Source organism: Haemorhous mexicanus, chromosome 20 (assembly GCF_027477595.1).
Source record: "Haemorhous mexicanus isolate bHaeMex1 chromosome 20, bHaeMex1.pri, whole genome shotgun sequence".
Lineage (NCBI taxonomy): Eukaryota > Metazoa > Chordata > Aves > Passeriformes > Fringillidae > Haemorhous > Haemorhous mexicanus.
In genome coordinates, this window is record NC_082360.1 from 1,337,521 (window position 1) to 1,361,436 (window position 23,916).

A 23,916-nucleotide genomic window follows, 5' to 3' on the forward strand; every position below is an offset into this window, starting at 1 on the left:
GATCATGGGACACCACCACAAAGACTCTGCTTTGAGCTGTGCTCCTCTGCCAATTATAATTTGCAGCAGGTACAACGTTCCCAGGCTGTGGAACAGCCATTTCTCTGTCCTGGGGGAGTTCAGTCAATTTTACCTGACATTAAGTGTTCAATAGCACAATTTTCCTTCCCTCGCTTTCATCTCTTTGGAAAATGTCACCAAACTGGAGTTACCCAATTGACCACGGAGGAGCCTGGCCCAAAGGAGCCCCAGGGATGCAGAGAAAGGCTGAGAGCCAGGCTGGGGTCCCCCGGGCACCCCCAAACACCAGCCTGGCTGTCTGAAGCCTTGTTTGCCCAGCTGGGCCCTGCTGGGGTGCTGAAGGAAGGGCTGGGGCTCAGCAGGTGTGGGGAGCTCAGTGGTGGAGGAGTGGGGTCAGGATGGAGGGCTGTAGGGCAAAGAGAGCCCTCAGGGATGGGCCTGGACAATGCCTGGTGGCACTTGTTCCAGTGATGGCAAAGCCACTCCCCAGGGGCTCCAGCTTTATGTGAAAGTGAGCAGCCACATGTTCCCTGTTGTTAAACTGCCCTAAAACCACAGAATCCCAGGAAGGGATCAAAGCCCATCCAGTGCCACCCCTGCCATGACAGGGACATTTTCCCCTGTCCCAGGGACACCTTCCCCTGTCCCAGGGACACCTCCCACTGCCCCAGGGACACCTCCCACTGCCCCAGGCTGCTCCAGCCCCACTGTCCAGCCTGGCCTTGGGCACTGCCAGGGATCCAGGGGCAGCGACCCTGTGCCAGGGCCTGCCCACCCTGCCAGGAACAATTCCCAGTTCCCAAGATCCCATCCAGCCCTGCCCTGGCTCAGTCTGAAGCCATTCCCTGGGTGCTGTCCCCAGCCCTTGGCAATTCTCTCTCTCCACGTTTCCTGTAGATCCTGTCAGGTCCTGAAAGATCACACTGAGCTCACCCCAAAGCTCCTCCTGCCCAGGTGAGCAATGCCAGCTGTGCCAGCCTCTCCTGCCAGCAGAGCTGCTCCATCCCTGGCATCATCCTGGAGCCTCCCTGGGCTCTGCAGCAGCTCCAGCTCCTGCCCGTGCTGGGATCCTCCAGCCCAGCCCAGGAGAGCAGAGGAAGGTGCACATGGCAGTGCCAAGTGGGCAGCTGTCTCCAAGAGCTCATGGACAGAAGACCTTGACCTTTGACTAATGAATCACTCCTAATGAAGAGCCTGTCCAGCTGGATTTAATTGCCTGGTTTGGGCAGATATGGCTGGAAAAATCTCATGCCTGTCAAGATTTTTTTCAACCCCCTAAAGCATCAAATTATTCACCGTCCTTTTGTAGCATTTTGCAGCCAACTCTTTCCCGTGATGATTTTCAAAGGATGAAGAATGAGCACCCTGGTGACATTTCTAGTATCTATAAATATCTCCCCACTACCCTGCCTGCCCAACTGGTGAATTATGCAGGGAGATATATATAATAAAACAATCGGATCCATTTTGTTGTCAACAGACCATTCTTCTTCAGCTGACAAGGGAACAGCTCAGGCTGTGGCTCTGGAAAGAGCAGGCAGTGCCTGGGGAGTTACTGAGCTTCTCCTTTCCTGGATGTCCAGGGGCATCTTGGAGGGCAACTCTGAGCAGAGAGAGGCCCTGCTGTGCTGGGAAAAAGAAGAAAGGTTTTGAAAGAGAAGAAGAATGAAGTTTAGGACAGTAAAATCTCCAGAAAAGCAGGAAATCCCACATCCAGAGCACTGAGAATCACATGGAATCACAAACAGCATCACTGAGGTTGGAAAAGATCTCAAAGACCATCCAGGCCAAGCTGTGCCCCATCCACACCTTGTCCCCAGCCCAGAGTACTCAGTGCCACCTCCAGGTGCCACCTCCAGGGGATGGGCACTCCCACCCTCCCTGGGCAGTTCCCATTCCTGAGCCCCCTTTCCATGGGGAAATTCCTGCTGTGCCCACCCTGAGCCTGCCCTGGCCCAGCCTGAGGCCGTTCCCTCTGCTCCTGTCCCTGTCCCTGGAGCACAGCCCGACCTGGGGCTGTCCCCTCCTGGCAGGAGCTGTGCCCACAAGGTCCCCTCTGGTAAAAGCAGCCTTGAAGATGTCCCAGTGAAGGACTAACCCCACATGGATTATCTGGGGCACAATGAACTTCCATCCACTCCTTCTCTTTTGTGTTTAATTCAGCATCTCAACCCCCTGCACGGTGAAAATCACAGAGAATTTACTGGGCCCAGCTTTGCAGAGCTGTGGGAAGTGACCAGTTTACATTTCATACCTAATTGGCAGGTTTTAATTTAAATTGAGAGGGATTTAATTTAATTGCAAAGCTTTCCCCAGCTAACAGACTCTTCTAGCAGGGACTCATTATGGGGGACACTCTACAGACCCTGTTGCCTCATTTATGGGTTGGAGGCAATTTAAAGGACCCAGCTTAAGACAGCTCTCTCCCTTCCATTAGATCTTTGCAGATGGCTTTTGCTAAGCCATAACCAGCTCCTTCATCATTAATTTTTTGGGGCTGTGCCTTGGGGACAGTGCCTAGCAATTAAAGTTCTTACCAGAGAGTTTTCCCTCCTTCCCTTCATCCAGAAGCCTGTTGTTCTCCAGGACTGCAAGGACGAGGATTTTGGATGTTCTCATTCCTGCAGGAATGAGAGTTCCTGCGGATTTCCTGCCAAGCCTGAGGGCTTCACCCTCCTGGATGACACAGAGGGAGCAAAGCTGATCCCCTGGACTGGCAGAGAGTTGACCACAACTTCTGCCACATGCCAAAGCCACCCCTAAACCCACTCAGTCTGAGATGGGGCTCTGAGCAACCAAACTCTGCCCACAGAAAGGCTGTCCTGGTGGAACCCCAGGAGCAGCCAAGCCCCCCAAGCCCCCAGCTCCCTCCCTCCCTCCCAGGGTACAAGTGTGAAACCTCCCAGGCTAAAGGCACTTTGAGAGGCAAAGCCATGGGTGAATGGTGCCTGCAGATGCTGCAAGGCAGGAGCAGGGCAGAGCCTGGGGAGGGACCCCAGCACTGCAGCTTCCTGGGTTTCTGTCAGATTTCAGTTTCAGTGCCACCCTGGAGCAGCACTGGCTGGTGATTCTCCCCCTTCCCCAGCTCCTGAGCCCAACCAGGGCCAAAGCTGCCACGTGGGGACCTCTCCAGAGGACTGGGGTTTGTCGGGGTGCTCCTGGACTTCGGGGGTTTATCCAGCTGAGAGGGTTTGTGGTGTCCCCACAGGAGGGTCACAGTCCCTGCTGGAGACCCAGATCTGCCTGTGAGGCTGTAGCCTGGCACTGGGTCAGGGTGGGAGGCTTTGGGGGTGCTGATCCCACTGAGCCAACCCCTCTGCAGCCCTGGCACCTTCCCCTCTCTCCTGCCAGGCTCCTGGGACCTGCCACCAGCTCAGGGGGGACAAAGCCCCAGGGAGAACCCAGGGCTGCTCCTGTGGTGAGGGCTGGGGGGATGAGGAGAGGAACTGTTCCATATGGGCACAACCTTACAACAGAAAGGCTTTGTAAAACACAGCTCAGGCCTTGCTGCCCTGGCTGAGCTGCTGAGCTCCCACGAGAAGAGAATTATGAGAATCACTCTGCACAACAATCTATTCTTACGAGAAGACAGTTTGCACCTGTGAAAATAAGGAGTTTGTCCCGAGAGAATCCATGAAGAGAGAATGTAAACATATCTAGAAAGAGAAAAGTTTGATGGACATGTACCTTAGCACCCAACGAGCTGAGTTTCCATGAATTGCTGACTAATTAGAATTAACATGGTGCCATATATTGTATAAATATGTGTCACATAAATTATTGTATGAATAATGTGGCCTGGTTTGGGGCAATTTTGGGAGAAAACCTCTAAAGGGGTTTCCTCTAGAGAGCAAATTCAAGCACCCCCTTCCCCCCTCACCCCCAACTGATCTCTCTTCCCAGAGATGATTTTAGAGATAGAAAATGAGAACTTTTGCCTTTGAACAGCTCTTCTTTCAAACAGCACCCCATAACTTGGCATGGCCCATAAACACAGCTGTGGGCAAAAAAAAAATTATGGAAAAAAACCTGTTTGTTTAACAGGCAAAACACTGACCAGCACAAAAAATGAACAATATCAAACACGGGTTATGTGAATAAAGCTTTGGCTATTCTGCATGAAGAAACAAGTGTCTTGTCCATCTCTGTTGTGACAAGGGACAGCAAATGTCACCCAGAGCCTGTGTGAGCCTCCAAGCACAGACAGCTTTCTCAGGAAAAACCCCATTTTCCCAGAAAAACCCAATTTTCCCAGAAAAATCCCCATTTTCCCAGGAAAGCCCCATTTCCCCAGGGACCAGCCCAGCTGGTGCCATCCCCAGCTCCGTGGGCTCAGTGATGCTCTGTGTGGCTGTCACTGCCACAGTGCCCACCCAGCCACCCCTCTGTGCCCTCTGCACCACTGCTCTCCCATTCCAGCTGGGATTAAACCCCAGTGACCCACACAGGTGTGTGCCAGGTGTGTTCCTCCCACCTGGCTCCTGTGCTCTCCTCCCCTCAGTAAACCTGCAGCTTCCAGAGACCATTCCAGGAACAATTTCTTTTATTAGTAAGTATCTATCATCACGACAAATCCCTCCTAAATCACCCCTGTGCTGTGCTTTCACCATTGATTCCATGGAGCACACTGGATATTAACACCATTTCCAATGTTTCTGAGATTTACAGGAGTGTTAGCAACACACAGCTGATAACCACAACATCTGCTCACCTCCCATTTCCAACACTACACACGCCACAAAGAAACACTCATGGAGAGAAAGGAATAAATTCTGGAGAACTTCACAAGTTACTGGACTATTTAAGGGTACTGATTTTACTGATGGATGATTTTAAAACTGCTTTGGATCATGAAGAGAAATAAAAACCAGATTTAAGTTTAGCACCCTCTGGGTGTGGTGTATCAGGCTTTGGGCTGGGATCTTGCAGCTCAGTGTCAGATCCCAGGACATTCCTCTGGCTGCCCTGGAGGACTCCAGACCCTGCCAGGGGGCTCAGAGACCTTGGCACAGAGTCAAAAACACCTGTGCCTTGGATTTTAGCCATGGAAACAATTCCCAGCTCTGGGTGAGGAGTTACAAGCCACAAGGGTTTGAGTAGAATGACAGTGAATTTGTTACAGGGTGAAAAAGTAGAATTTTGGGGATTTAGAATGGGGGTTCAAGAGGCAAGATGGAGGAATCTGGGTGTGTCCTGTCCTTCTTCTTCTTGTCCTCCATCTTCTGCTGTGATGGTGGCACTTCTGGATTGATTTAGAGTAGAGACAGAGTGTCTTACATAGGTGATAGGGATTGGGAAATTATTGCAAAAAAAGTAAAGGTAGTTCTTAGTATGGAAAGCCAACAGAAGCCCAAGGGCAGGGACTGTGCCACAACCTGACCTGCTGGACAGACCTCAGCAGGGCAGAGAAAGAATGTAAGAGATAAGAGAAAATAAACAACCTTGAAAAGCAGAGCTGAGGAATCCTGACTTCTTCTTTGAGTGTGGGGCTGGGAAAAAAAAAACTTTTTAATATCTCAGGAGCCGTTTCAACCACAGAAACCTGAGATTGCAGCAGTGTAGGAAGTACAGGATACTGATGTACAGCGGCCACAAACCTGGGCCGTGTCCCTCTGCACCTCTGTCACCTCCTCACAGGCCCTGCTGGGGTCACATCCCCAGGACACAGAGGTAACTCGGCAGTCCATCAGAGAGATGGAACTCAGGTTAATCTCAGCATTGCATTGTTTCAATGCTGTGACACTGTGAGGGCTCTGCAGACCAGGGGCTGTGCTGGAGCCTCAGATCTGCAGCAGCAAGGCCACCCCAGCGAGCACCCACTTGGACGGGTTCTCCTTGGTTTTCAGGTGAAAAGTCCACACGTAGGTTGGGCCTCTCTGGCGAGTTTTGTACAGAGGACAGGGGTACAAGCCCCTGGTGTCCTGCTTGTCATCAGGAATGGCCCTGATGAACACAACAGGCATGGCCGGGGTGAGCTCCTTGAGCCTGGCCTCTGTGATTGTCCCGGCCTGCAGAGAGAAGGAGACAAAGGTCACATCCCCAAGGAGTCCACCAGCTGATGGACCTGAGCCCATGACCTTTATCCAAGCTGCTCCTGCTGGGGAGGTGCAAACAGCTTCTCCAGGGTCAGGGGGCTGGATGAGCCTCTTTGAGGAAGGAGGTCTGGACCCAAGAGCTGCCTGTCTCACCATGACCCTCCTCAACTCACCAGAGCAGATCTCCTCAAGGCTCCAGCTGCCTGCACTCCCACCAGATGCTCAAACCCTCACACCTGAGCTGGATTTGTGTGGGAACAATGTCCCTGACCCTGTCCAGCCATATTGTGAACCAAGTTTCACTCCTCTTGTCCTGGTTTCTCCTGAGGTGCACCTGAGGCCATTTCCTCTTGTCCTATTGCCAGGGAACAGGGACAGGACAAGAGGAAAAGGCCTCAAGCTGTGCCAGGGCAGGCTCAGGGTGGACATCAGGAGGAATTTCTTAGCTGGAAGGGTGATTAAACACTGCCCAGGGAGGTTTGGAGTGCCCATCCCTGGAGGTGTCCCAGGAACACCTTGATGTGGCACTCAGAGCTTGGGGCTGGGGACAAAGTGGGGATCAGGCACAGCTTGGACTCGATGACCTTGGAGATCTTCTCCAAGCTCAGTGATCCTGGGATTATTCTCATGCATCTCCTTCTCAGAGATCATCACCTCTCAGACCAGAATCACCTCGTGGGAGGCGCTGCTTGTGGTGGGAGAGAGGGTGGACACCTGAACCACTGGGATGGAGAACAGCCCCAAAGCCACCACAGGCCTATTCCCACTCTCATGATGCAACTAAAAGAACTCAAAATGACTTTTCTGAGGGAATATCACCAATATCAAATCCCATTATTCTCCTCCAAGCAATGCCTTGCCCAGCAGGCTGCCCAATGCAGGAGAGGGAGAGAACCCTGCCAGGGCAAGAAATCAAGTTTGTTTCTCTAATTTGGGTCTCTCTGACATTTTCTCTCTCTCTTCCTGACAATAAAATACCCTGCACATCAATCCATTTCCAGGGAAAACTGCCTAATGGAGGCTAGAGAGACCAAATGAAAATAAACAGGGAAATGGAAACGAAACTTTTCAGCACTAAAGAAACTGCCTCTCACTGCAGCTGAGCTCCACATATCATCATTATTCCAAATGCTCTCGGATCAGAGTTGTGGGGTGAGATTCAGCCTCTCCAGTAGTTTATTTAGGTCTGTAACAAGCGAAGAAAAATCATCCCTCTTGCCACACACCTCGCTTTAATTGTGCTAATGCCATCTGTTATGCTCAGCTATGAAAAATCCAACTCTCATTTAGGATTTTATATTTCCAAAGCGCCGAACAAACATTAAATAATTTGTATAATACCTTGCAAACTAGCTATTTATGAAACATTATTATGCACTCTTCCTAAATTCACACCTTTCATTCCTGAGACTGGGTTTTAATCAGGTCTTTCTCTTTTTTTTACTGCTGAGAATACTTGAAATGAAATTTCCAAGAGATATTCTACCTGTTTCTGGGTTAACAAGAGCTGAAATCTTCCTGAGGTACCTCTATGTAAGATATCATTTTGTTATGTCTGGGCTGATTCTCATTTGCATTTTTTATCGCTCTCATCATGAGAAATTAATTCTGCTCTGGAAGCAGTTCTTCCTGACTAGCAGCACAGCCCTCGTGGTGCAGAACCCCCGTTCTGTGCCTGGAGAGCTCAACCTCAGGTCCTAAAGGATCCCTCACTCCTGCTTGTCCCGGATTCCCAGCAGGAAACTCAGAGTGGGGTGGGGCAGTTCTCTTCTGTTCATTGGGAGTTTTCTTTATCTCTTCCACAATCAATCCTCCCTCCAGGAGATCTCTGCTGTTCATGGGCCATTAATTATTAATTACCTTCTGTCCATGGCCAGTGAGTGTCCCTGCATGGCTGATGAAATTCCAGCATCCCACGGGGAGATGCTCCGCCCAGGGGAGGAGCCAAGCATTCCTACCTGGATACAATCTGAGTTTTCGGGACACCAGCACAGCCCTTCCATTGGATTCCCAGAGGAACAGCAGCTGCCTCCTCCTCTGGATCTCCAGAGGCAGACTGCACCCTTCTCCAGGATCCCTGCTCCAGCAGAACCACCCCTGGCACTGCAGGAGGGCTGAGCCACAATTCCAGTGGGACTGCTGCCAGCACCCTGACCCACAGGGTGTCAGGCTGTGCTCTGGCTCTGTCAGGGTTGGTTTGGTTCACTGCATCGTTTATTTTATCTTTTTATTTTCTTCCCTAGTAAAGAACTGTTATTCCTGCTCCAACATCTTTGCCTGAGAGCCCCTTAATTTAAATTTATAATAATTCAGAGGGAGGGGGTTTGCATTTTCCATTTCAGGGGAGGCTCTTGCCTTCCTTAGCACACACCTGTCTTTTCAAACCAAGACAGGGTCCAAGCACAGGCTCCTCACACCACAGGCCCTTTGGGGTCAGCTGGGGAGGGGACAAGGAGCCAGCAGGGAAGGGGACACAGAGCCAGCGGGGAAGGGGACATGGAGCTAGTAGGGAATGGGGACACAGAGTCAGCTGGGGAGGGGACACAGAGCCAGCTGGGGAGGGGACAAGGAGGTGGCAGGGAATGGGGACATGGAGCCAGCAGGGAAGGGGACACAGATCCAGCAGGGAAGGGGACACAGAGCCAGCTGGGGAGGGGGACACAGATCCAGCAGAGAATGGGGACACAGAGCCAGCTGGGGAGGGGACATGGAGCTGGCAGGGGAGGGGTACAAGGAGCCAGCTGGGGAGGGGACACAGAGCCAGCAGAGAATGGGGACACAGAGCCAGCAGAGGAGGGGACATGGAGCCAGCAGGGAGGGGGACATGGAGCCATCAGGGAGCACTCCAAGGTGGTCCCCAAGTGATGGGGTCAGTGGCTTCAGCTGGACAAAGGGAATGAAAAAACTCTTCCCTGTGAGGGTGGTGGGGCTCTGCCCTGTGGCTGCCCCCTGCCTGGAGGTGTCCAAGGCCAGGCTGGATGGGGCTTGGAGCAGCCTGGGACAGTGGAAGGTGTCCCTGCCCATGGTGGGCTGCAATGAGCTGACTTTTAAGGTCCCTTCCAGCCCAAGGCAGCCTGGGATCCTGTGGTTCCATGGCAGGGGCTGTGCTGTGCCCAGCTGCCAAAGCTCTGTGGAGCACACGTGGTGTGAAAGCCACCCCTGCCCTTGTCCCACCACGCTCCAACCCCCTGGAGAGGGACAGGGCACACTCTTGGCATCAAACTCCCTATTGCAGAGAGCAAGAAAGCCAAGGATCAGCCAGCAGCTTGAGATGAAAGGTCCCCAAGTGTCCCCAGTCACAGCATCCCTCTGACTGGCACTGAGTCCCAGTGACTTTAACAGGGCTGCAGCAAGAGATCATTTGCACCCAAAATAATCTGCTTGGTTTCATTTCATCTAATAGCTGCCTGCTGTTTTGTAATGAATGTTTTATAAATTTAAGACACCCAAGGGCAAACATAAATGTTTAAATAAATAGAAAAATGTGAGTAGCAGAACATAGAAGGACTCTTTCCTTTTTTTGGAGGCACAACCTAAATGTGAAATATTCTTCTGAAAGTGGAGGTGTTCCCCAGAGGAATCCTTCTAAACGTGGCCTGCCATTTTTATCAGAGGATTAATTTGGAAGGAGTACACAACCCAAAAGAGCTGTGCACCTGTTTTAAAAGTCCTGCATCCATTAATGCACACTGGTACTCACTGGATTATAGGCAAAATGAATAGTTCCACTAGGTAGAAATGATATTTCAGTGGGAGCAGCAACCCATAAAAATATCCTTTTCCTTTCTGAAATAAATTGAAGCATGATACCCAGAGATTATGAATGGCTCCATGAACATAATTGCTCAGTATCTTTCAATCACAAGGAAAATGTAATCAGAAAAACACATTTACTGGTGTTGGGATGGTCCCTGAAGACAAATCCCATTGCTGGATGCAATCACCCAGACCAGTTACTGGAGAGAGGCAGAGGGGAGAAGCCAAGTATTTCCCAGAGATTTCTGGCTTTGCACCCCCAAAACCTCTTACTCTCCACTTCCACCTGGTAAAACCCAGCCAGAACTCATTTTCTGGTCATAGTGGCAAAGAAAACATAACAGCAGGCACTGGAATGTTCTTAAATGGAGTGTTTGATGTGCAGGACTGGGAATTTTTAACAGCTCTCTCTGTTCTGGTGTGTCCAGCTGATTTCTGCCAGGTTTTTAGGGCAGCAGAAATCCAGTGCTCCCTGTGGCAGGGGCTGTGATCTCCGCAGGGTTGTGTGTGGAGAGGGGAAGAGCCAGGGAGCTGTGGGGGCAGAGCTGGGAGTTGGGCAGGGCTCTGTGATTGCCTCTGTGAGCAGAGCCAGACCCCACGAGCAGAGATCTGAGCTGACCCAGGGAGATCCTCACTGCCATCTCCCAGCAGAGCCCTTGACAACATTCCCAGCTGCCTGTGGCTTCCCAGACCCAATTCAGGCCATTTCCAGAGCCAAAAAACCAGCCTGGAGCTTGGAACTGCCCAAGGAGATGCGATGGAATGGCATCCATCAGGGAGGGCACAGCTTTCCCTAATTTCCTATCCTTCATGGAAAACCATTGCAGAGAGGGAGATGATCCATGACAAATAAGCAGAGAGTGTTGGATCAGAAGAGACGAATAAGTGGAGAGTGTTGGATCAGAGGAGACAAATAAGTGGAGAGTGTTGGATCAGAGGAGACAAATAAGTGGAGAGTGTTGGATCAGAGGAGACAAATAAGTGGAGAGAGTTGGATCAGAACTGCAGGGCCACACCTATGGCTTCTCCCTCACCCCCAGAGCCTTGCAGAGCTCACCTGAGCATCCCAGCGTGCTCCCTCCATGAACAGCCCGTGCACGTAGGCCCCCTCACGGGGAGCACTGGCAAAATCCTCTCTGCTCTTCTTGGTCACGTCACACTGCAGCGCCATCCTGTCCAGGGGCCACCTGTTCTTGCGGGCCGTGCTCTGCATGACGGCCGTCAGGATGGACTGGGGGTTGAAGAACCCTCCGAGCCACAGCGTGGAGGGCAAGGAGAAGTCCCTGGTCCAGGCCTCCAGTTCGCTGATGCGGGCCAGCAGGTCAGCAAACCAGGAGGCCAGGCTGGCCGTGGAAGGGTAGGATCTCCTCAGCCAGGACTCGGGCACCGTGCCCAGGAAGAGGCAGCTCTGCAAGGTCTCCATCTCGCTGGTCATGGTCAGCTCCCCCTGGGGAGAGAAGGGGTCACCAGGATATTTTCTGGAAAATCCCCTTTGCCCAGGATTTTCTCTCCTGGGAAGCTGAGAAGCCTCAGAGAGGAATGAAAACAATAATTATCTGATTGCTGCTCCTGTGTTTGCTGCTCTGGAATGTGGCTTGGACATTGTTTACCAACAGGTGCATGTTTGACTGGCTTCATGTGAATTGTTTTTAATTCATGACCAATCATGAACCAGCTGTGTCAAGGCTCTGAGGAGTCATGGGTTTTTGTTATTTTTTTTGTTAAACCTTCTGATGCATCCTTTCTCTTTCTTTAGTATAGTTTTACTATAGCAATATAATATAATATAATATAATATAATATAATATAATATAATATAATATAATATAATATAATAATATAATATATATTATATGATATAATGTAATGTAATATATATATAATGTAATGTAATGTAACATAATGTAACATAATAAGATAGAATAGAAAATATATAGTATAATATAACATAATATAGTATAATATAATATAATATAATGATATATTCTCAGCCTTCTGAGAGCTTGGAGTCAGATCCTCATCTCTCACCTCGTCCTGGGGACCCTCACAAACACCAGAAGGGCACAGTCAGCACTGACACTGCCCAGCAGAGCCTGACTGGAAGCACAGCAGGGCCAGGACATGAGAAGAGCACAGAATCCCACACAGACACTGCTGGCCACGTCCTCTGGGTGACTTCATGAGTTTGGGTTCCTCCTCTACACTTTCTATTGCATATTCCTGCATCCTGCTGTAAAAATACCACTGGGAGGAAAAGCTGTGTGACAGTGGCAGCAGCAGGGGTGTCCCTCGGTTGTCCTGGTGTATTTTCTGTTTTCTCTCATGGACTGGCAGATTTTCAGGGGTGTAAAGCTGTTCTCACTCACTGCCAGGGCAGGATACTGGAACTTCTTATGATCTACTCTACAACTGTCCAAATATTTGTTATTTTGACTCCTATCCCCCTCCTCTCCACTTCCCCTCACTCCTCCCCTCACTGACTGCTTTGCAGTGCAAGATTTTCTCTTTGACTTCACGGGTTGTCTGCAAATGTAATCACAGCTCCTTCCACAGCAGGGAAGGAGCACAACAAAGTAAGATATGATTCCGCCAAGTGAGATAAAGAGAGAGCTTTGACTTTTCCTTTGTGCAGCAATTAATTAGTTTCAAAGCCTTTAGAAACCTGTATCAGTTCTGCCAGAAGAGCTGAATTCCAGGACATTCCACTGAAAGACAACGTGAGGGTGGCTGAACACTGGAGCAGGCTGTCCACAGTGGAGTCTCCATCCTTGGAAATGTTCAAAACCCACCAGGCCATGGTCCAGAACAAGCAGCTCTGCCTGTCCCTGCTCAGGATGGGGCTGGAGCAATGTCCTGACCAACTCCTCTGTGATTCTGGCTCACTCAAGCCAAGCAGGATGCAAAGACAAAACCTGCAAATGCCAGCTCAGCTTCCCTGGGATGGAATGGTCTCTACAGCTCAAACCTCTGCAGCTCTGTGCTCAGCTGGAGGGCTGCAACACCCCCAGAACTCTGGAGACCCACAGATAATGTCCATCACTGCTCTCCATTATAAACACTTCCTTTTGTTCCCTTATCATTTTGCCAAAATTTATCCCATTTACAATTTCTCTTTGCCTCGGGCTAAGTGTTTTTGGAAAGATTAACTGAAATCATTGCTGAGAACAAGGGGGAGGGAATTGGGTCAGTCTATTCACATTAAGAGATTCCAACTGTTCTTTCACAGGACCTCAGTGCCTCCAGCAGTGAGGTCAGCAGAGGTGCCCTTTGCTGGGGCCACAAAAATCCACGAAGCTTTAGAAAAAGTTGAAATCTTCTTAAGTTGATTAGCAATGCTTGGCAGAGCCCAGCAGTTCAAGATCTCTGCAGTTTGTTCCCGTGCTGGCCGTGCCCTGTGGGACACACTGACAGCTGAGAAAGACCTTTAACATCACCAAATCCAGCCATGGCATTGTGACTTGGACAAGGGGTGGCACTCAGATTTCACGTGGGGACAAATGTGCTGTTTGATATTGGCAGGGGAACGAGGGGATGCAGAGTGTGCAGATAAACCACAAACAAAATTAAACCCAAAAACCACAAACAAAATTAAGCACAGGAATCTGTAACACAGGCTGCAAACCTCTCCCCAAACCTGCCACAGATCCTGGCAGGGAAGGAGATGGGGACTGCAGAAAAGGCTCCTCAGAGGGCAGCAGCAGCCCCTGAGCTGGGATTCAGAGACACCCTGGAGAGCACATTTCTGGTGGACAGAGAAAATCTTGAGTGCAAGGGGTTCAAAATGGGTCTCAAAGCTACAACTGCTAACGAGATGAAATGAAAAGCTGGAAGAAGCAACATTTGCAATTAACACTGAAATATGAGGAATAGCCTCCCGAAATGTCCATCATGATCTCCATCCTCAGGAGGAGCTGGACACAGAGAGGAACCATCAATGGGCTGGGCTGAAGCCATGGCAGGACCAGGCAGGGAGAACAAGAATCCCTGCCCTGGCCACAGCAGGACCTGGGAGCAGGAGGATTCTGTGCTCCTGGAAGTGCTTTGACGTGGGTAAGAACATGGCAGAATGTGTGCAAGCAGCCAAACTGATTTAAAGACAGCCCCCCTCGATCATATATCATGTCTAGTTTTACTTTCAGGAAACAAATGAATTAGCAAATGGAATTCTCAGCAAGGCTTGAGAGAAGCAATTTTTAAAGCCAGCGCACTCAAGCATGCTTTGAGTCTCCTGTGAGGGTTCAAAGCATCTACAGCAGCAATCTCATAGAGTTGTCCAAACACAATTATGCATAAATTTGCATTTCAGATGCTGAATACTAAAGTGCATCAGAAATTATTCAAGTTACTTTTTAAATTTTTTTTTCTTTTCCCAAACGCTGGGAGTAATTTTCATTTAAAGACACCCTTGAAGGAAATCCTAATCAGCCTGCAGCCATTCCCTCAAGATGAGCACACTACAGACACAAACTGTTTCCTCAGTTCAGGTTATTTTCACTTGATACCCAGCTTGCCTATCAAAATCTGGTCTTTGTTATTTTACAATATCTATTATCCTCATTTTGGAGGCTCATCCTTCACCCAAATTGCAAACCAGAGGATCTGCTTGCAAAAAATGAGGCTGGTACAACATTAACATGCAAGTGCTTCAGCCCAGCCTCTGGTTCCACCCAAGCCAGCCAGAACAAAGGGCTTTGAAATGCAACATGCCAGTTATTTCTGATGGCTACCAGTCTATTGCAATTTCTCTTCCTCCTAATGGGATGTCTCCTATTTTTGGACCAAACAATCACTTTCCGCTAGGACGACACGATGAATTATTCAAAAATTCAAATTAGGCGTGACATTTCCAAATCGCCTTCTTTTGGCAGATCCTTCAGTCAGTTAAAAACAATAAGCCTTGTTTTCTCTGGGCTTTATTTATTCTCTGCTGAGCTCCGTGGGGCCTGGCTAGTAAACTCTCCTCCTCTGAGTGCTGTCAGTGCAGGGCCCCAGCCCCAGAGAGGAAGGAGCCTTGACAGCTCTTTAATTGTCAGCAAGGGCAATTAGAGCAGGAGTTCTTCAGTGCAAGGCCCAGAGTCAAGTGAGGGCAGCACCAGGAAGAGCCTTCAGTCCCCCAGGGGTGGGAGGTGACATGAGGGATGCTGAGCAGGGCTTTGGGTCATGCACAAGGTCTAATTCAGCTCTGCAGGGACCCACACGTGACTTTGGCTGCAGACACAAGAGCTGGGCTCCAGTTGTGCCAGGGGAGAGCTGGTTTGGATATCAGGAAAGCTTTCTTCAGGCAGTGGGCTGTGAGGCACTGGAACAGGCTATTGGGGAGTCACCAACCACAGGCTGAGAGAAATTCTGACAGAATATTGCCAGCTGGAAGGGGCCCTCAAGGATCATCAAGTCCAACTCTTAGATCAGGGACTGAACCCCCAGCCTTGGTGGGGTCAGCACCAACTGAGCCCAAGTGCCCTGGAAGTGCCCAAAAAACCATGGTTTAGGGGTGAGCATGGTGCTGCTGCTGGGGTGATGGTTGGACTTGGGGACCTCAAAGGGCTTCTCCAGCCTTAAGGACTCCATGGTTCTTGGAATTGCCACTGATGGCCTCTCAGAGCCTTCAGATGTGTCTGCAGCAAACACCAGACTTGCCAAACACCAGAAATGCCAAATGCTGCTCTGCTCTGCTGTTCTCCCCCAGTCCCAGCCCCAGGGTGTCTCTGAATCCCAGCTCAGGGGCTGCTGCTGCCCTCTGAGGAGCCTTTTCTGCAGTCCCCATCTCCTTCCCTGCCAGGGTCTGTGGCAGGTTTGGGGAGAGGTTTGCAGCCTGTGTTACAGATTCCTGTGCCTAATTTTGTTTGTGGTTTATTTGCACACTCTGCATCCCCTCGTTCCCCTACCAATATTTAACAGCACATTCTTCCCCACACGAAATCTAATTGCCACACCTTGTCCAAGTCACAATTGTATCTCGTTTGGGGCTCTGGGATTGAAGCATTAAATCACTTCTGTTTACCTGTCTCAGGAAATGGAATTTTCAATTCCACTGCCTTATGCTAGAAAATAAGAGAAATCTGTTTATGATAATTGACTACATAAATATCAGCTTCTTTCAGGACGGGCTGCCCACACTGACCCACCACCTGTGTCCAGGATATCTCTGCTTTAACAAGCACCAGCAGCCAGTGCAGCACTCACATCTGCAACTGCTGGCTCCAGGCTGCAGCTGGGATCTGGGAGCAGCTTGGTGCCCAAACCCCGAGCCAAGCCTGCCCCTCCTCGTGCAGGGTGGGCAGCTGAAGGTTTCTCTTCCAAGCTGCCCCTGGGAGAGGTTTGAGATGTCATTCCATCTCGGGGCAGGCCCTCCTTGCTCACCCTCAGCTCTCCCAGCCCAGACCCCTCAGGCACGCTGTGCACACCAGCTGTGGGAGCTCAGCATCCCCCTGAGAAGGGATTGTGAGACACAGCTCCTCACTTTTCATAGTTTAGGAAGGTTTATTAAACCTTATCAAAAGTACAACAGGGACTGAATAAATAAAAAAGGTTATGGGTGCTGGGAGCAAAAGATTTTCCCCACCATGTGCTCAGCCACACAATGGGGGTTTTCCCTTTTTAATCCTTTAACTCCTCCCAAAGTTCTGTCCATCAACCCCTTCTTGGCTGTCCAGTGGTGGAGATCTCTTCCCCAAATCCTGACTGGAGCTCAGTGTCACCATAGTGACAATCTGACCCTCCCAGATGTCCCTTGATAACCACGTGAGGGGGTACAACATAACCATAAATCTATAAAACTTTTCTTAGCCTATATCCATGATATTTGTCCATTAATTGTGAGAGTCAATCATGGCATCACTCATCCATCACAGGATCACAGCCTGCCACGCTGGCAATGATGGAGCAGAGGATGCCCCAGGACCCAGCTGTGGCCTGAGGGGGAGGCAGGGCAGTGCTGAGGCTCTGTCCTGCCAGCTCCAGGCTGCACTGCTGTGCTGCACTAGTGCCTCCCCAAGGGATGGACAGCAGCTGGCTGTGGGGAGGGGTCCCTGGGGGTGACAAGGTGGAGGGGGAGTGCTGTCAGAGAGCACCAGGACCGCCAGGCAGCTCCTCACTCCCTGGCACTGCAGCCTGATCCCTGCTGGCTCATCCCTCAGGGGCAGAGGGAGCCTTTTCTGTTTCATCCCACTGAGTGCCTGGGGGGATGCAGGAGGTGACTTCTCCTACCAGGGCATGCAGCATCGACCACAGCCCTCCCTCACACCCTGCAGAGCCCAGAAATCTGCACCCCAGCTGGTGTGGAAAAGGCAGCAGCCAGGGGGACACAGACACCCCTGTCCTGGGGCAGAGACAGGGATGAGCTGAGCCATGGGATCCTGCCTGGGACAGAGCTGATCCATGGGATTCCTGTATGGGGCAGAGCTGATCCATGGGATCCCTGCCTGGGACAGAGCTGATCCATGGGATCCTGCCTGGAACAGAGCTGATCTTTGGGATCCCTGTATGGGGCAGAGCTGATCCATGGGATCCCTGCATGAGGCAGAGCTGATCCATGGGATCCTGCCTGGGACGGAGCTGATCTTTGGGATCCCTGTATGGGGCAGAGCTGATCCATGGGATCCCTGTATGGGGCAGAGCTGATCCATGGGATCCCTGTCTGGGGCAGAGCTGATCCATGGGATCCTGCCTGGGACAGAGCTGATCTTTGGGATCCCTGTATGAGGCAGAGCTGATCCATGGGATCCCTGTCTGGGGCAGAGCTGATCCACGGGATCCCTGTCTGGAGCAGAGTTTGGTTCCACACCAGGGTGGGGATCAGCTGCAGTGGAGCCCCATGGACAGGGACTCCTGAGCACGTGGCTCACACCCAGCAAGGGAATTGTATTTCTTCTAAAACTCCTGAGATTTCAGCCTATTTCTTTTAGAGTTCTGGACATTTTGTGCCTTCACACAAAACCAATCTTTGATTTCAGCTCAGCCTGTGCCTCTGAGACATTTTGTTCCAAGCTCCCCCCACTCATGGACATTTTATGCAAAGGTTTGATTTTTGGCTCACCTTTAACTAGGCCATGTCTCAGTTTGTGAGTGACCTGCTGTTGCTGTGGCACAGTTTGGGGTGGCCAGAAGTGCTCATCCCCTGTTCCCACGAGCCAAGCACTGCTGTGTGTGCCTGTGGACACCGTGCCACTGCAAATCCACCTGTGAGCCCTGTGGAGCCAAGCTGGCTTTGCAGCCAGCAGCAAATTCTTCCCTGTGACCCCTTTTATTCCTGAGCAGCATCCTGCAGGATTTTCCAGCTCTCCTACTGATGCCTTTAGATTTCAGCTTTTCTATTTTTCAAATCCTGCAGTGCATTAGTGCACAACTGTGAACTCCATATAAAGTGTGGTTAACTGCAATCACATTTTGGTCAGACAGAACAATCCCTCTGGGCCTGAATCCAAGGACACACCACAGGCCCTGAAAAGTATAAACAAAAGTGAATTGTGGGGAGCAAACTGAGGAATATGACTTCATTACCTGAAGCTGTAATTGGAGAATTAACCCTGATATGCAAATAGACCAAGCTGATATCTGTATAAAAAACTCGTGACCATTGTGATACCTTCAGTTTCATCTTTCACATTTCCCAGGCTGTGCACTGCACTGGGAAATAACTCTGAACTCCACAGAAAGTGTCAGCAAGGTCTCCTCCCAGCTCAGGCACACAGAACAATCCTTCTCCAGCCCCAGAACCAAGGACACCGCTGCAGCTCCAGCCCCAGAAAGTGCAAACAGCAGGGAATGGAGGAGAGCAGCCTGGGAGGGTGGGACTGCATCCCCTGGAGTGGGACTGGACCCTGAGTCCCAGGGTGGAAATGGACCAGAGCTCCTAAAAGGGTGACAACTCCTGACCCTGAGTCCATCCTGGCTGCAGCCCTGGCTGGGCTCTTGCCCTGCCCCAGGTGGATCCTTTGGGGCCTTTTAATGAATCCCCACTTTATTCCTTTAACCCTTTAAGCAGAGTCCAGCCTCTGCTCCAGGAGCCTCTCCAGCCATCAATCACCCATGCTGGCTGCAGCCTCTGCACTTTGCACTGCCTGAGGTGTTCCTGTTGAGGTCCTTCACCAAGCCCCCATTTCTCCTCTTGTCTGTGTCCCAGGAGCCCCTCAGGCCATCAGTACCTTCAGGCCCAGCTCCAGCTCGGCCAGCGAGCGCCGCATCTCGGCCGTCAGCGCGTTCATGCGCTCGCACTCCTGGAGGGCCACCACGGCATAGGGAGTCCTCTCCTCCACCCTGGCCAGCAGCTCTGCCATGTTGAACTCGTCCGTGAGCTTCTCTAACATCTCCTCCAGAAGGGCTTGCACCTGTGCCAAGGGGAGGAGAGAGGGGGATGCTGCTGAGTGATCCCCGGGCTCACAGCCTGAGCTGGGAGAACTCCCTCTGCCCTGTCAGTGTCTCCAAAAGCATCCCTGTCAGCCCTGGGCACCTTTCAAGGAGCTTGCCCCATCCTATTAAAATCCAAATGCTGACAGAAGGTAATGTCAGATGAGCAGCTTGCAAAATGATGGTTTTAAAATGTCCCCGTGACATGTGGCAGGCTCCTCTCTTCTCAGCTCTCTTATTTCTCCCGAGGTCACACTCACAAGGAGATGGATGGGGCTGGAGCCTCAGCTGAGCCTCAGGACAACACAGCTTATGAGCTGGTTTTCTCTGGTGTACTGATGGAGAGAGGTGATTACATAAAATTGAATTTTAAGCTGAATTTGGCATTCCGGACTAATGGAGCCACGGAAGAAAAGCATAACGAAACAAAATTATCTTCTGGTCACCACCACAGCTTCTTCAGAACTCTAAGTACTGAACAGGGAATGTTCCACCCAATGCAAAAAGATCTTTTTAGTGTCTAAAAAATTAAATAAACCCTTTTCTAACAATGAGGCACGAAGCCCCTGCTGTCCATAGGGCCCAGCTGCATTTCCCAGGTTTAATGTGGAAGCTCTCACTCAAAGCTTTGCTTTACTTCTGAGCTGGAACCTGAGCAAGACTTCTGCTTGCTGGGACCTTTTGGGCACACATAACACAGTAAAAATTCTGTGATCCCAAGTGCCAAACCTGGCATGCAGGGCCAGTGCCAGCTAGGGCAGGGTAATTTTACAGCCAGGGCCACCAATATTCGTATTTCGGACTCTGTTCTCCAATTCCCTCCTGTTGCTGCTCTTTTCAACCCTCAGTTCCCATCAGCAGTGATGATGTGTGGGCTGTTAGTGCAGCCACACAGGTGGCTAAAGCTGGAGAAGCTCCTCAGCTGCACCTCGGGGGCACCACAGAAATATCTGCTCATTTGAAATTCCCCTGCAAGTGCCTGTGGCTCTGATTCCTTCACAGCAATTACAGCTCCTTTGCTGTAGTGTGACCTCAGAAGGCTGTGGGAGGAACTGGACTTGTCAGAGCCTCGGGAAAATGACAGGCTCTCATTTTCCCTGGGAGCTCCCTAAAATCACCTCAGCCAAACCAGGGCTGGAAATCCTTCAGTGGAGGAGCTGAGACAAGGCTTTGCTCACTCCTATCCAAGGACCAGGTGGAAGGGACAGCTTGGATAATGACAGAGATCACTTCAGGAAGAAAATGAGCCCTGGGAGTGTGTCCCCAGGCACAAGCCAGGGCACTGAGGTCACTCTGCCTGCTCTCAGGCAGATTTTATTCCCAGACAGAACCATGAGGACTTCTGTGTTCCTGTGAGAGTCTTCTTTACTGCCACCAGCAGTTTGCAGGGTGACCATGACCTGTGACACCACTGCTGGGGCACTCCCTGATCATTTTGCTTCTCTGGGCTAAGAAGTTTATTTGTTTTTCAGTAGCAAAAGGAGTGGGAGGGGAGAAGAGGAACTCACATTTGCTATCTCTGAACATCTTGTTTGGCTTTGCTACCCCTGGATTATTCCCATCACCTCAAATTCCAATATAAACTGAAAATTGACCATGCTGGGCACTTCTAGGAGCCCCTTGGGGAAGGCAGTCAGTTCCCCAGCTTCACACCAAGCCAAAGGAAGCTCGTGTGAAACCACAGCTTTATATGAGCTGCAATTAGCCATTCATGAAATTGCAAATCTTCAAGCACGGAGCTGGCACCTTAAGACTGCAGGAGTAAAAACCTGAGCATGTGTTGGCTGATTCCAGATCTTGTCAGGGATATTTGGGCCCTGTTTTAATGAGCTGTGAGTTTCCACAGGGAGGGCTGAGATCAGCCCAGGACACAGGTGTAGCAAAGGAGTTCAGCTGGAAATAAGGAACTACAAGGCCCTGGGGAGCTGGGGGGACACGGTGGCAGCAGCAGGAGGAGGGCTGAGCTCTGGGTGGCACGCTGTGGGTGGCAGGCAGTGTGCCAGGGGCCCATTGCTATGCCAGTCACAGGGGGTGCACAGGGACTGCTGCTCAGGGAAGGTTTATTTGCAACACCTTCAGAGGATGATAACGAAGGCTCTGCAGCACGGGGTAATTAAGAGGCGCTGTCCTGTTCCTGCCAACACTCAATTACATCCCACCAGGGTGATGTTCTGCATAAAACCAGGCTTTAGGCAGGCAAAGGCAGAACACAGAACCATGGACAAGCCTGGTGGATGAGACGGGCATCAAACCACAGCAGCTGCCCCTGAGCACTCTCACCATCTCCTCCTGAGTGCCCCTTGCCCCTGAGTACCCTCACCATCTCCTCCTGTGTGCCCCCTGCCCCTGAGCACCCTCACCATCTCCTCCTGTGTGCCCCCTGCCCCTGAGTGCTCTCACCATTTCCTCCTGCATGCCCAGAGCTCCTCTGCACCCTCACCATCTCCTCCTGGTTGCCCCCTGCCCCTGAGCACCCTCAGCATCTCCTCCTGGGTGCCCAATGCCCCTGAGCACCCTCACCATCTCAACCTGTGTGCCCCCTGCCCCTGAGCACCCTCACCATCTCAACCTGTGTGCCCCCTGCCCCTGAGCACCCTCACCATCTCCTCCTGGGTGCCCCCTGCCCCTGAGCACTCTCACCATCTCAACCTGTGTGCCCTCTGCCCCTGAGTACCCTCACCATCTCCTCCTGGGTGCCCACTCCTTCTCTGCACCCTCACCATCTCCTCCTGGGTGCCCCCTGCCCCTGAGTGCTCTCACCATCTCCTCCTGGGTGCCCCCTGCCCCTGAGCACTCTCACCATCTCCTCCTGGGTGCCCACAGCTCCCTGGCCCGTGCTGCTGTCCCGGGGCTGCAGCTCCAGCACGGTGCGCAGGAGTCGCTCTGAGCGCTGCGTCAGGAACCCGATCTCGGCGTTGGGGTGGAGGCCGTACAGGTAGGGGGACTCTGGAGGCATGGCATCATCTATGTACTGCACAGAGACATTCAGGAGCACGTTAGGAACAGCCCAGGGCACTTGGCCTGCACAGCTTCAGTGCTGGAGTCAACCCCCCAAGAGGTCAGCCTGGGCTGAACCAGCTCTGGCTGTGGCTGAAACACCAGGGAAGCGATGGAGGAAGGAGAGTACAAATGTTTACAGAGCTGCTTCTGCTCCTGCTGGGAAAATTCTGTAATTGCTGGAGTTCAGCTTGGCTCCGTGTCTCAGGCTGGACCTTCTCTAGCAATTATCTGCTGTGCATTTCAGCATCAGCATCCTGAAATCTCTTGTGGGAATTGAGCTTCCAGTAGTTAAGTTTTATGAACAAAACCAGCCTGATGTGCCTCTGCATTTGTGTACAAAGAGCAGATGAAATCAGTAAGTAGATCAACAAGACCCTTCAGTGATTCTCATCAAAACTGATGATAAAAAGAGCTTGAAAGGGCCATTTTAGCAAACAGTATGTGGATGTAATTTTCCAGGAGCCCCACTTAAGTCTCGAGCACCAATACAGTTGCTCTATTCATGCATGAACAGAATGAGCCCATGATGAAGTAGCAAATTACCATTAGACTTGGTTCATCCAGGGGAATGCTGAAACATCCACAGGAACACAACATAATGGGAAATAAGAGGAACGGTGCAGGAGCACTGCAGCCCTGTTCCTGCCTCCTAAGGCAGATTATGGGGCAGTTAGGGAAGACATTCCATTTACATGTAAAAATAACGCCAGCAAACAAAGAGCTTACCTGGTGATAGCCATTATAATCCATGTTCCCTGGCAGAGGAAATCCAGGAGCAAGGCAGAGCTCTCCCTCCAGCATTTCTGGCTTGATAAACTCTTCCAGGTAGGTTCTGCAGAGCCGCCTGTCCCAGTCATCCGTGATGTGACCTCCGTACATGATCTCACCCACGAGGTAGCGCAGGTCATCGTAGGGGACCTGGGCGTGGAGCAGGCTGGGCTGGACCCAGGCACTGCCCTGCACCCTCAGGGCTCCCCCCTCAGCAAACAAACATCAGGCAGGAGTCAAATCCTGCCCCAGGAAAGCTGGGGCACAGCACAGTGCGGGTGGCACTGCGGTCTCCCATCTCCTCCCGGAAGCGCCCCGAACCATGAAGTTCTAAACCCAAATGCCAAGGAAATGGCATTTTAGGAAAGCTTCAAAGCCCCCAGAGAGCCCCCCCGTGGCGCCCCCACCTTGGAGCTGGCCTGCAGGTAGTTGTAGAGCACGTTGACAGAGATGGTGAGGTCCCCGGTGCTGAAGGGGTACGGGCGGTTCCAGCCCTGGGGGCCGAACTTGCGCCGTTCCGCCACCACCGCGTGGAAATAGCACAGGGCAAAGAGGATGCTCCTGAACTCCTTCTCCTGGCTGCACATCTCCAGGGTGTCCTGCAACACAGGACAGCTGCCCTCAGCCTCAGCGACTCCCAGGGAACCCAAACATGCCGGGCTTTGGACAGGGTGAATCACAGAATCAGAGGTCAAGGCTGGGAAACGCCCCCAGATGATCAAGTTCAATTTCAGCCAAATATCCCCAGGCATAACTAATTGTGAACCATATTTTTTGAACAATTACAGGGATGTGTCTCCACCACTTCCTTGGCAGCCTGTTCCAGAGCTTTACCAACCTTCTGCTTTAGAAATTTTTTCCTAACATCCAACCTGAACCTCCCATGCTGACGCTGGTTACCTGGGACAAGAGGCTGACCAAATTGTCCTGCAGTTCATTTTTGTATCACACACACACACATGTATTTCAAATGCAGTGGCTTTGCATTGCA

At 51.3% G+C, this 23,916-nt stretch overlaps 1 protein-coding gene across 2 annotated transcripts in view; it reads right to left on the reverse strand.

Moving 5' to 3' along the window:
• Positions 1–4,546: 4,546 nt before the first annotated feature.
• LOC132336647 (dynein axonemal heavy chain 9-like) overlaps positions 4,547–23,916 on the reverse strand; it is a 59,181-nt gene continuing 39,811 nt past the window's right edge. For both annotated transcript variants that reach the window (XM_059864364.1, XM_059864363.1), the window contains exons 10-15: positions 23,333–23,524; positions 22,884–23,075; positions 21,958–22,128; positions 18,956–19,138; positions 10,870–11,259; positions 4,547–6,029 (exon numbers count right to left, since the gene is read on the reverse strand). In XM_059864364.1, coding sequence (XP_059720347.1) covers positions 5,802–6,029; positions 10,870–11,259; positions 18,956–19,138; positions 21,958–22,128; positions 22,884–23,075; positions 23,333–23,524 — 1,356 coding nt within the window. In that variant the 3' untranslated portion in view covers positions 4,547–5,801. The remainder of the gene's footprint in view (positions 6,030–10,869; positions 11,260–18,955; positions 19,139–21,957; positions 22,129–22,883; positions 23,076–23,332; positions 23,525–23,916) is intronic.